Source organism: Dunckerocampus dactyliophorus, chromosome 18 (assembly GCF_027744805.1).
Source record: "Dunckerocampus dactyliophorus isolate RoL2022-P2 chromosome 18, RoL_Ddac_1.1, whole genome shotgun sequence".
Classification (NCBI taxonomy): Eukaryota; Metazoa; Chordata; class Actinopteri; order Syngnathiformes; family Syngnathidae; genus Dunckerocampus; species Dunckerocampus dactyliophorus.
This window is the reverse complement of record NC_072836.1, coordinates 17,779,422-17,791,760: the sequence shown is the minus strand read 5'-3', so window position 1 is coordinate 17,791,760 and position 12,339 is coordinate 17,779,422. Positions and strand designations below refer to the sequence as shown.

Here is a 12,339-nt window from a genome sequence, read left to right as displayed (position 1 = left end):
ACTTTTACAATATGCCGCACTTCGGACACTACTGCTGTTAGTACAAATTACAGCAGATGGCGCAAAAACAATGCAAAAAATGATGCAAATGATGCGTGAAATCTCCACATATCGTTGACGCACATAAATCATCTACTTTGGACATTTTAACAAGCTGCAAAAACATACTTAATGTTAAAATGAATGGAGAGTAATTGTAACATTTGTGTTTATTTGCTGTAACAGACCAATAAAGTATGTCAAGCGGCACTCCACCGCACACTACCTTTACTCACTCACTTTACAATATCTTCAACTTAAAAGGCCACGACCCACTAACAACAATACTTCATCTTGCTTCACAGTACAAGCAACAGACATTGTGGATAACCGCTTCTCCAAATTTATCAGAATATTGGATACATTAAGAAATATAAAAATATGACAGCTACCACAAATATAATCACTTATATGCTTAAAGGCAGCAACAAGTATACCACATTTGTCAAAAGGGCGAATCAGACTTTAACTAAAGACCACTAAGGGAAGAATGGATCAATGAATTTACGATCACACTTTTATACATGGTGCAGCAATATAGCAAATAATTTACACCAAACTGTGACGCTGTAAAGCACATTTATTAGACATTCATCATTATAAAAAGTGGTGTTAATTCTGCACATAGAATGGCAGGACATGACATGTTCAGACCTGCAGCGTGATGCAGACGTAGGCCATACCCAACCAAAGATAGCTTCTGCACTGCACACATGGGATGGCAAATTGTGCATGTATGACTACAAAATTGATTCATGATTTATCAATTCATGATTTGTCAGTTCAAAACAATCACAACAGAAATGTAGTTTTAGAAACAAGTGCTAGCGCACAGGCACCTGCACATTGTTCTATGCATTAGGTAATGTAAGAAAATGGGTAAAAGACAGGATGACTTGTTACAAGTATGCAGGGTAAGAAAGGGTGAATTAAATGCGCAATATCTTCTTTCTTCTTCTTTATTTACCTAAAAATGTACCCACTACAGATACCCATACCATTGCTCATTCCTTTGTACATTTGTGGTGAGTACAGCATGTAAGGGACATCGCACACCTCACACACAAGCATAAATAGACAAACAAAATGGCAAGGCTAGTGCTTACAATAGCAGCAATATGTATCTGGTTTGCAGCAAGAGCGTTGCCCACATGGATCATAGTACAGATATTCATTGTGCTCAGTAAAATGTAACGGATCGAATTCGAGAAAGTGGAAAAGGCCCACGATTTAGTGAGTAATAAATAAACAAGTGAAAGAACTGTTGTATGCAGCATTAACACCAACTGTGGCTGACTTAAGTTAATAATTACATCAGAAATCATCAATAACCATGTAAGATAACGGTCTTAATCACATTCTGCTTTTAAATCTGCTTAGCTGGGAGTGATTTCACAGAAATACAGTAGCGTGCTTATGATTTGTGATGTAAAATAAATGAAGAGTCATTAAAGACATGCAAACACTGCGAGCGACTTTTAAGGGGAGTGCTGCCAATATGGAGGATGCTGCCGTGAAACGGATGTTATGCTAAGCGTCTCACACAAAGATGGCTGTGATTATCTTGTTTTAATTCTTCATTCCGTCTGTGGATGTACAGTAGGTGGCTATGTGCGCTTTTCTTCTGTCCAGCGACCTCGTGTGTGCGAATGTGTGTTTTCTTTCCTAAAAGGAGCATGACTACAGCTACGCTTCAACCAAATATGGTCACCAAAAACTGCTCACATCTTGCACTTTGCCACTGTGTTTGCGATACTCCCCCAGCCCCACCTTCTTCACCCATGCCAAGGTCCCCTGATGGCCACTACAATGCTTCGCTTTCTTGCCCTCCACCAACTACTGGAGCTCCTTCATTCTGTTGAGGGCGGAGCCAGCTTTAAACCACTCGATCTGCGTGTCGTTGAAGGTGTGGTTTAGGGTGACTGACTCCTGGCTGCCATCACTGTGCTTGATCACTGCTGTCAGAGGCTGGAGGAGGAAACGGCTCACATCAATACCACAGAGATTGCGGTCATGCCAATCGGGGAATTAAAATTATGTTATTATTGTGGCTGTAGATTGCAATGATACGGAACTGAACTGCATTACGTTCACACACACACCTGCGTGAGTATGATGCAACACAGTTTTACACAACTGTATGTTAGTACAATGTTAATAAGTGCGGGTTAATGCTCACCTTGCCTGGGGCAAAGGATCTAAGGCCGGTGATTGAAATGTGGTCATCAGGGCGGATTTTGTCGTAGTCACTAGCGTTAGCAAAAGTCAACGGCAGCAGGCCCTGTTTCTTCAGGTTAGTCTCTGTAAAAAAAAATAAAATAAAATAAAAAAATCAACAATCACCATTCTTTCCGTACTTCCTAGAAGGAGACACATACTGTGTACATACAAGACCAGCGTGTGATGGTTTGTTTTTTGTTCATTTCTGAGGTACTGTTTCATATTTCACACATCATCCCTACAGTGGAATCTCAGTTTTCGCCATTAATTTGTTCCAAAAGGAGCGACAAAAACCAAAAGACAAAAAAAAAAAAAAAAAAAGGCAGTTTTACCCCAAAAGTTCCAGACACCCAAACATATCAACGTAAAATACATTTTATGGAAAATTTTTGTTTTACATGCAGAAAATGAAAAATAATTATAAATGACGAATGGATGGAAATTATTGTTTATACGTACTTCCTGCACATCCGTGTACATCCGTCCACGTTTCTCACCTTCTTTATCAAATCGCTGGCACTGGCAACTTTCTTTGGCCCCATGGCGGGTCATTTGGTAGTCGCACTCAATCAAAAATGCACGGACAGTGAGTCAACAACATATATGGTGCTTTGTTTGGGCGCTTCATTGGTGGAACCATACGGTACAAGGCAAACGGACACGTTTGTTAAGTGTTATATTGTGCAAAAACCGAGACAAAATTTTAGCAAAAATGTTTGATGAAAACCTACAAAACTGAGGTTTGACTGCATTACTGGAAGGGACATGGTAGTCTGGTGCAAAACTTAAAAAAAAAAAAACACCTATTGTGTGTTAACTAAAGGAAGTAGATCATTTTGGCAACAAAAAGGCTCCTCTTCTGGGTGAGTCGCTGCTCTTTCACATGAAAGTGACTCGTGATCTTCAAAACAAGAAGGAAGCAGAGCCCAAACTATTTTGTGTGGTATTTTTGCACTTTAAGGAATAACAAGAAAAAAATGGCCCTGCACTTGGGATAAAATGTTGCTATCTGGATGGACGGGGGTTGTGTATGGTCTTGTTTTATTTGGACATTCCTATAATATCTTTTTGTACCCTTACCATGGATTCTTGCAAAGCTTTTGACAATGATAGCACGTCCCCCCAGGTGTCGAGGCTCCAGGGCAGCATGCTCTCTGCTGGATCCTTCGCCATAATTCTCATCGCCTACCACAACCCAGTTTACTCCACTGGCCTGGATCAGACAATGAAATAGCAAATAAATGAAGGGCCACAGTGAACATTAGAAACACTTCCATCTGTGCCATCAAGCGTACCTTGTAGTGGCGAGCCACATCAGGCACCCCACCGTACTCTCCAGTCAGCTGGTTTTTGACTTTGTTGACGGCATCGTTCTCCATGTTCACGGCACCAATCAGCAGATTGTTGGAAATGTTGTCAAGGTGACCACGGAACTTCAGCCAAGGTCCAGCGGCACTGATGTGGTCAGTGGTGCACTTTCCCTTCACCTAAAACGTCAACAAAGAGCATCATAAGAAACTGGAATTGATAATGATTAAGGGTGTCACATGACACCCAACTCGTTAACCGAGATGATGCACGAGTTTGGGACGAGACAAAATTTGAACGTTAATTAAAAAAAAAAAAAAAAAGTACAATGAAAAAATATGACTGGACAAACTTTTGTTTTATTTACCTGAGTCACAAAACAATGCAGGTGCATTTTGGAATGTTTGTCTCACAAATTGACGCTAGATGATATTATTGTCAGCTAATGTTATGGTAATAGATAATAATAATAAGTAATTCTATATCATAATAATGCAATCAACATAAAGGGGTTCCACATTATATGAATTTTGAATAGCTTAAGAAAATTGCATGACATACAGTTTGCTTCATCTCACCTTGATAAGGACCTTCATGTCTTCCAGATCTTTTCCATGCCACTTGTCAAAGGGCTCCAGTAGCTGCAGACGATTGCTGGATGGGTTTACGTCCACCTTAACAACATAACAAGTAAGCAAGTCAGTAAATTTGAAATCAACTTTACACTCTTTTGATGTCCAGTGTACTTGTGCAAATATTCACTGCCTGGGTTACGACTGAAACTGGTTTTACTTTTCTGCTGCGCTGTTTTTTGAGACTGAATTGACTGAGCTGACCTTGACGGAGCCGCCCTCAGCGGGGGGATGCTGGTAGGTGTCCTGCCCAGGGTCAAAGTCTCTGGAGGGGAGCTCGTCACCAGAAGGGGGGTTCAGCTTAAACTTCTCTCCGTTAGGGGCGGTCAAGTAGTCTGTTTCTGGGTTGAAGTCGAGAGTTCCGGCGAGGGCCAAGGCAGTGACAATCTGCATTCAGTTACATAAGAAGCATTTTAAACAACACTAACATACAACTAAGAATATTGTTTGCAATGGCATAAACTACAATGAAAGCGTTGATAATTAGGTAGGTACAATAATTGCAATTGTGAAGTCATACCGACAAATCCAATAACATTAAAAAATAACTCTGATAACCTGCAGCGAGATTACCCGTACTGTGCTAGTGAGCAAATCAAGCGCTCCTTTTTTCTCCTACCTGTGACATTTTGTTTGTTTTATTTTTTTTTGTTACCTGTCCTGTCCAGCAGCTTAGTCACGCAGTATGCGTGAATAGCATGATTGTTTTGCTGCCTGTGACGTTAACGGCCTGTCATAACTTCCCTTGAGCTCACTTGTAAACAAACATTCACTGTTTCAGAGGAAGACATTTCGAGTGCTAGTTACACCAAATGTGCCACCAAAAAAAACCATTGAGCTTCAACACATCAAACCTTATCCGCCAGCTGAAAAAACAGCATTGCTACCACGCCCAGGGCTTGTTCCTATCGCCGCTGAGTTTGAAAAGTGCAAAATGTTTGCCAGAGATGACACGAGGCCTAAAGTGATCTGTGATTTCATCATGTATATGATGGCTTTACCATTGTTGAAGATACTGGCTTTTGTTAACTAGTAAACCCCTTAGAGTCATGGTTTGCACTTCTGAGCCAACGCTGTTTTTTAACATTTTGTTAATAGTAGTGATGTTATGATTTGGTTAGGACGAATCTACAGTTACAGTTTGTGAAATACAACTTTGTTTGAGTCGTTATTACCTCCAGGTGTGCACAAACTAAAGTTAAATCTAAATTAAAAAAAAAACATTAAAAAGTTATCAGTTAGCGGTATTGGTCTTGAGAAGCAGAGAGTTAATGATAGTGATACTGGCTTGAAAAAAAAAATTATGCTTCCCTATTTATAATACTTTCTCACTTTAGTTTAGCTACATTCTCTTCTACAAGGTACAATTGTTGGTACAATTCTCGTTGGAGCTGCAACAATTAATCAATGAATCAAGGACTAATCGATTGTCCAATTAATCGACAACTACGTCGGTATTCCATTAATCATTTTTTTTATTTGATAATGTAAATACGAATGAAACTAGAGGATCCCCTGTACTGTGAATATGAGCAACTCTACGTCTGCCAATTGCTGCCTCTAGGATGCAACCTCCAAGTTATTCTTACCTCAGGAGAAGTGACAAAAGCATGAGTAGCTGGATTTGCATCGTTTCTAGCGGTGAAATTTCTGTTAAAGGAAGTGACAATTGTGTTCTTCTCTCCTTTTTTCACATCCTTCCTGCAGACAGTGAACAAACCGAGCATGTTTGCATAGAGGACGCAGGATTTCCTATTTGATTCGATGTAGTGCATACCTGTCCCACTGACCAATACAAGGCCCACAAGCATTGGCGAGTACAACCCCGCCAACATCGCTCAAGAGCTTAGCCTGGAAGAGAGGCGAGATTCATTTGCTTCACTCTGCCAATTCGACCTTGAAATAATATGCGGGGTGACGTTGTGACTCACATATCCATCCCTTTCGATGGTGGCTCGGATCTGCTCTGACCCAGGAGTGACTGTGAACTGGGCTTTGCACTTCAAGCCTTTATCCAAAGCCTGCTTGGCAAGAGAGGCGGCTCTTCCCATGTCCTCATAGCTGGAGTTGGTGCAGCTCCCAATCAGCCCTAAAGGTTTAATGTTCAACATAAAAAATTAGGAGTTTAAAGTGACTGAAAGAGAATACAAGCACCCATCTGTCTCTACTTTTGTAGACACATTATACAATCAAAAGTCAGAATAGGTATGAATGTAGGTCCACTGCCCGGTAAGTATACATCATTATTACAATACTAATTCTGTCACGGAGAATTGATATTGTTTATTGCGTCCATATTCTTTCTGCAGAGGTGAAAAGAGAAGCCCGAGCATCGCTGATTCAGCAGTAATATGAGCGTAGCAGGTCAATAACACAGCCAGTGGCAACAAAGAAAGAAATATCACATTTCACTGAGCAGAGCATCATAAATAAAAAAAACAAAACAATGTAAGGTAATACGCAAAGGCTTACCAACTTTAACCTCCAGAGGCCATCCACTCTTCGTAGCTACGGCACCAATTTCAGACACGGGGTGGGCCAAGTCGGGGGTGAAAGGCCCATTGATGTGTGGCTTCAACTGTTAGCAGAGTGAAACAATGACTCATCATGGATGAATGGGTATGTCTGGAGGGCTTTATGATTCCCGCGTTAACAGAAATGCAGAAATGGCCAACAAAAAGTGAACCTACTATTAAACGCAGAATCTCGCGAAAATTGACATACTGTCAATGAAATGCTGTCATCATGAGGAGATGGCATGTTATTTCTTCCCTGGCGGACCGCTCAATTGTGGCGGAATCTCATCACAAACACTAGCTCGCCCAAACGGCGACCTGAAACACCGGCTAAAGTTGGCAAAAATACTTTGAAAGTCCTCTCTTACGAAACGTGAATGAAAGCTAGCGGGGTTAGCTTAGTATAGCAGACCAGGCGAGTGCGGCTGTGTGTGTGCGACTCAGGCTCTTTAAGCGTGTTTACACCGTGTTGTGTTTTACCGCTTGTGAATGCAAACGGGCGTTTTACAATGCCCGCTGACGCCGTACGAGTTCAGAGTGAAATTAGGACGAGAGGCACGTTTATTCTTGCTCCCTGCTCGTCTTAACCGTCAACAAACATTCTCAACACACACACAACACACTTCCGGCCTTCATAATAAGGAGTGCTGTTCTCCACATACTAATTGTGTAAACAAAATAAGGGTGTCATAAAAAAATATCTTGCATTAATAACACAATTGGAATTGCATAGGTGACTACGTCTTCCTTAACCACACGCACGGCATTACGGTTTGCGGCAAAGTATGCAGAGGCTGACATCCCATTATAACAGTTAGCCAAGCTACATCCGTTCCTGAAACGCTGGGCAAAATTAGCCAATGATGTATTGCACCAATAAATTAAATGTAAGGATTTTTGCATTTAACTAACAGGACATTTGATTTACTGTCATAAAAGTACACAGTCTATGCTGGTAAAATAAATGTCAAAGGTAAAAATACTACAGAATTGAAAAAATAAATTTTGAAAAATAAAACAGACTTCATAGGACCCTGTGTCTGTGACAAAAAGTGCACAATAGTAGAACATGACACTGGGTCTGCCAAGGGATCCACTTTGATCCTTTTCTCTTTAAAGTTCCCAAAAAGATAAACAGCAGGAGAACTATTTATTTTCCTAAAGCAATACAGTATGTCCCACCTCACTCAGGTTAATCTCAATGGTCTGGTCGTATTCACAGCCATCGTCAGGGACCAAGTCACCTTTGAACTGATCAGCCACAGAGGCAATCTCTATTGGGGGAGTGGACAAGATTGAGACATGTACAGGACTGAATACAGAACATAAAGTGCTGTCTAGCAACTCACCAGCGCGACCAGTTTTGTCAAGGTAAGTCTTCATACGGTGGTTGTAGGGGAAAATGGATGTAGTAGCTCCAATCTCAGCACCCATGTTGCAAATAGTGGCCATTCCTGTATAATTTAGGGGTCACTTCATACTGCACTAATGTGCTCAAATATTACAAACAAGGTGGACATATTTTCCTTACCTGTGCAGGAGATAGAGTCAACTCCAGGCCCATGATACTCCACAATGGCACCTGTGCCACCCTTTACAGTGAGGATTCCAGCCACCTTCAAGATGACATCCTTTGGAGACGTCCAGCCTGACAAAGTTCCCGTCAGCTTCACGCCAATCACCTGAAAGGAAAACACTTACAAGTAAGAAAAAGTGGGAAAAGATACACTCTATCCTGTCAAAACAATCAAGTTCAAAATAATTGTAGAAACTCACTTTGGGACACTTGAGCTCCCAAGGGATTCCAGCCATGACATCTACAGCATCGGCTCCACCCACGCCGATACAGATGCTACCCAGACCACCGCCGTTAGGAGTGTGTGAATCTGTACCAATCAGCATCACCCCTGGATAGGCATAGTTCTCCAAGATGATCTGTACAAGGAACGGAACAACCAATGTGCTGTTACAGGGAGGCGAAAACGAGGACATTTACAGCCTAATTCAGCTTCTGTGTACTGTACCTGATGGATGATCCCCGAGCCTGGTTTCCAGAAGCCAACTCCATATTTGGCTCCAGCAGTTGCAAGAAAGTTGTAAACTTCCTGGTTCACTTCCTGTGTTAGTAAATAGTAATGGGTTACACTAGTTTAGGGATTACAGTCGTCCCCTGTTTATCACGGCTAATTGGATCCAGACCCGACTGCGATAAGTGAATTTTTGCAAAGTAGGATTCTTTATTTATGAATGGAATATTTTTGTAGTTAGAGTATAGAAAACCTGTTTAAGACCTTCTAAATATGTTTTTTAGCGTTATTACAGCCCTCTAGACATGAAATAAGACTCCTATAATCACTTTTACACTTGTTTTACCCAATATAGTTGATATAATAATAGAAAAGAAGACATCTTAGACATAAGTTCGACATTGGCAGCATACTTGATGGCAAGTAACATTCCTGACACCTCGAGGCCTGTGTCGTAGAATACCACTGTAATGGAAAACACGTATGGAGTGAACATTCACACAGGAGCTGTTGTCAGCCACAACCTTATGTGAGTCACTGGCAGACTCCATACTGCTAACCATACTAACACTCAGCAACTCTAACTAGCTGGCATCACACACATCACTTACCAGGCCCCGCCTCTTAAAGGCGCACAACACATCATGATATTACACTACATGGCACATCTTCTGAATGCTTTACGTTTGTATTTTCAGATTTTTATGATTGAAAATACTTAATTTGGGCCAAAAATACGTACAATGTGCCGATATATGCATATGTTTTGACTAATAGGCCGTATTCAACCATGAAACGCTAATCATTTTTAATTCATAAATTTTTGAAAAAAAACGTGATGAAGTGAGGGCACGCTGTTCAAACCTCAATGTAGCAAGAGATGACTGTATACACTTATGTGGTCATCACACCTACAGAAAAATCATACTTGTCAACGTTGGCTTTTGAAAATAAGGCAACATTTCCGGCAAATAAGGGAAAAATAATTACTTATTTCATAAGTAAAACTTCTTCCACACTAAAATAATACAAGCATTCCTTTGTGGACCTCGCTTTGTGCACAGTCATGCTGGAATAGAAAAGAGCCTTGTGCTCCCACGACACTTCTGGGGGAACAAAACAACCATACAGTGTATACGGAGGTGGTATTACATTAACAGTGAAGTGAGCCTCAGCAACATACACAATACTACACTGTAAATGTTGTCTATTTTTTAATAATCCAAACATGAAAATGAAACATGATGCTGTTGCTCTCTCGCTTCTGTTATTTCCATCCACCTTGTTTTCAGTGTCAACCTCATTAAGTGAAACTTATCTATCCTGTATTTGTACATTCATACATACATTCCTGTATTCCTCACCTTAGCCCTCTGCAGATCCTGAGCTCCTCCAATCTGGGCCTCAATCAGATGATCACAGTGGATGGTGGAGGGTACTGCTACCTTCGGCAGACCACTGCTGATAAATTGAAGCATGGCCATTTGAGCTGTAGCATCCTGCATGGCCACACGGTCCGGACGCAGGCGCAGATAAGTGCGACCACGCTCGATCTCCTGCCCTGCCGGGTCATCCAGATGACCGTACACAATCTTCTCAGACAGAGTGAGAGGTCTGTTGAGCCTGAAGTGGAGGGGGGACTAAAATGTTAGGAAGTTGCAGTTTACAGCATGTGTGATGAAATATGTTTTCTTGACTGACCTCTTGCGCACAATGTTGATGTTCTCATGCATTTGCTCATAGTTAATACTGGAGCCAGGCTCAAAGCGGCTCATTGCCACTTTGGCCTTAGCACTGAGGGCTGCAGACACATGAAGTCGCCTTGCACCAGTACCAAGGGCCAGCTAAGCGAAGAGAAATAGAATACGATTTCATGACACAACGTGACTTCTATTGTTCAGTTTAAGGTAGCAAACTGAGTTTGGAGTTACACAGTAACCCAATAAAAGAAACTGAGGCAATCAAATGACACAAGAATGCGAGCATAGGTTAAAGTCATGTGGTGTGAGCAGTAAAATATGTCTTGCAGATGTTGTATTGTATAAAATGCATTTAATCTCACAATAATGCCCTAACGAACATTGGTACATTTTTTTAACTATAACCTTTGTTTAAGTAAATCACTCTGGCCTTTAAAAAGGTGACCTTTGTTGCAATACAAAACAACTATTAGGCAGCAGGTTTCATGTCTGAACTAACTTGTAACAGATGCAAGGAAGTGCAAGAAAAGAACTTGTGTGAGAAGAAACATGATATATTGAATAGTTTTTACAAAAAATCCCAGTAGACTTTAATTAAAAACAGAAAACAAATATGCTTATATGATGATCATATTGAATACAAAACTGAAATGGCAAACCTCAGTTTGTTCACATAGAGGAGTATTATTATTTATTTCTAGAAGTGGGCAATTCCATTAGCTGATGCTACATAAAACTTGTATTCACGGCAGAGATGTTGTAATTTATTGTTAGTAGTAGCTGAGGTGCGAGTCACATAAAATGGATCCCATACACCAACTTATAACATTTGTATTATATTTGTTTGGTGACTATTTTACTCCGATAGATTTCCAGGCGTACAACAAATTGTCTATTTTATGAAGTGGCAAAGACAAGCAGACGGCTAAACAGTTCCACACTGCACCATGAAAAAGTCGCACGAAACGAGTTAAACACGATCTTGAATATGAAAAAATAATAACAAAGTTGATGCAACCACACTATTTATTATCCGGGGATGTAATGTGACGCACTAACTCGTGGCAGAATGCGCATCAGTGCTTATAACACGCTTTAACCTTGCTGTCACCTTGCAAATCAAACAGACTGATAGTAGGCAATGTAAATTATATGTTGATCTCATCCGACAACGAATAAACTATGACATAATCTAATGTTAAATTCACGTCATATTAGGCTTGTAACCGTTATGTGCGTCACAGCTTCGAGTCATCCAGGGACACTAGTGTCACCTGCCCGACAACGTCTCGGCGCACACTCTCGTCTAAATTTATCCACGATTACTAGACCTTAGGCCCCAAAGAGTAAAGCCCACGGTAGAACACATCCATTGTCACATACATTCTCCCTATAAAGACCGTTCACTCTCTATTTACATAAAATAACGGTTTCTTACCCGTAACCGAGTGACAGTCAAACAGTAAGACGCCATTTTGTTCACTGACAAAGATGAGTGTCGCAATCAGATGGCGTCACTGGATTTATTGTCGTAGCGCGATGTTTATTTACGTTTTATAGATTCTGTTTTTTTTTCCCTCTACTTTGTCGTTATTAATATTAATAGTAGTGTTGCTGTTGTCTCCGAAATGTCCAGTCGTATCAACAATATATCATGACATAAAATGTCAAATTTATATGTACAGGCGCATTCAAAATACTAATTGCAAATTCTGTTTATTTTTGCAAAGTTGATAAACTTGCAGTAGTTTTCCAACAAAGCAAATATACTATACTAAGCTACACTATATATATATGATACTACACTGTACTAATAAAAAATATTTTAACTACTATTTATATTGCAAATATTTTTTAATTGGCCATCATTTCAACGTTTGCACGTTTTCAAAATAAA

At 40.4% G+C, this 12,339-nt stretch overlaps 1 protein-coding gene across 1 annotated transcript; it reads right to left on the bottom strand.

The window, feature by feature from the left end:
- Positions 1–194: 194 nt before the first annotated feature.
- Positions 195–11,946, bottom strand: LOC129171677 (aconitate hydratase, mitochondrial-like). Its single transcript, XM_054760577.1, has 18 exons — positions 11,881–11,946; positions 10,444–10,586; positions 10,107–10,365; positions 8,740–8,832; positions 8,492–8,650; positions 8,247–8,397; positions 8,065–8,169; positions 7,898–7,989; positions 6,672–6,777; positions 6,131–6,288; positions 5,977–6,050; positions 5,789–5,900; positions 4,404–4,586; positions 4,146–4,241; positions 3,555–3,746; positions 3,340–3,472; positions 2,219–2,340; positions 195–2,007 (listed from the first exon to the last, which is right to left on the bottom strand). Exons 1-18 carry the CDS (start codon positions 11,914–11,916, stop codon positions 1,876–1,878), a joined length of 2,346 nt encoding a protein of 781 aa, XP_054616552.1. The 5' UTR covers positions 11,917–11,946; the 3' UTR covers positions 195–1,875.
- Between the last annotated feature and the right edge of the window lie 393 nt (positions 11,947–12,339).

Coding starts and splice junctions, on each gene's coding strand:
- LOC129171677 (XM_054760577.1), bottom strand. CDS start 11,916: ATGGCGTCTTACTGTTTGACTGTCACTCGGTTACGG. Junction 7,990..8,064: donor TGACAAAACTGGTCGCGCTG/GTGAGTTGCTAG, acceptor CTCCCCCAATAG/AGATTGCCTCTGTGGCTGAT. Junction 6,778..7,897: donor TTGAGATTAACCTGAGTGAG/GTGGGACATACT, acceptor CTCTGCTAACAG/TTGAAGCCACACATCAATGG.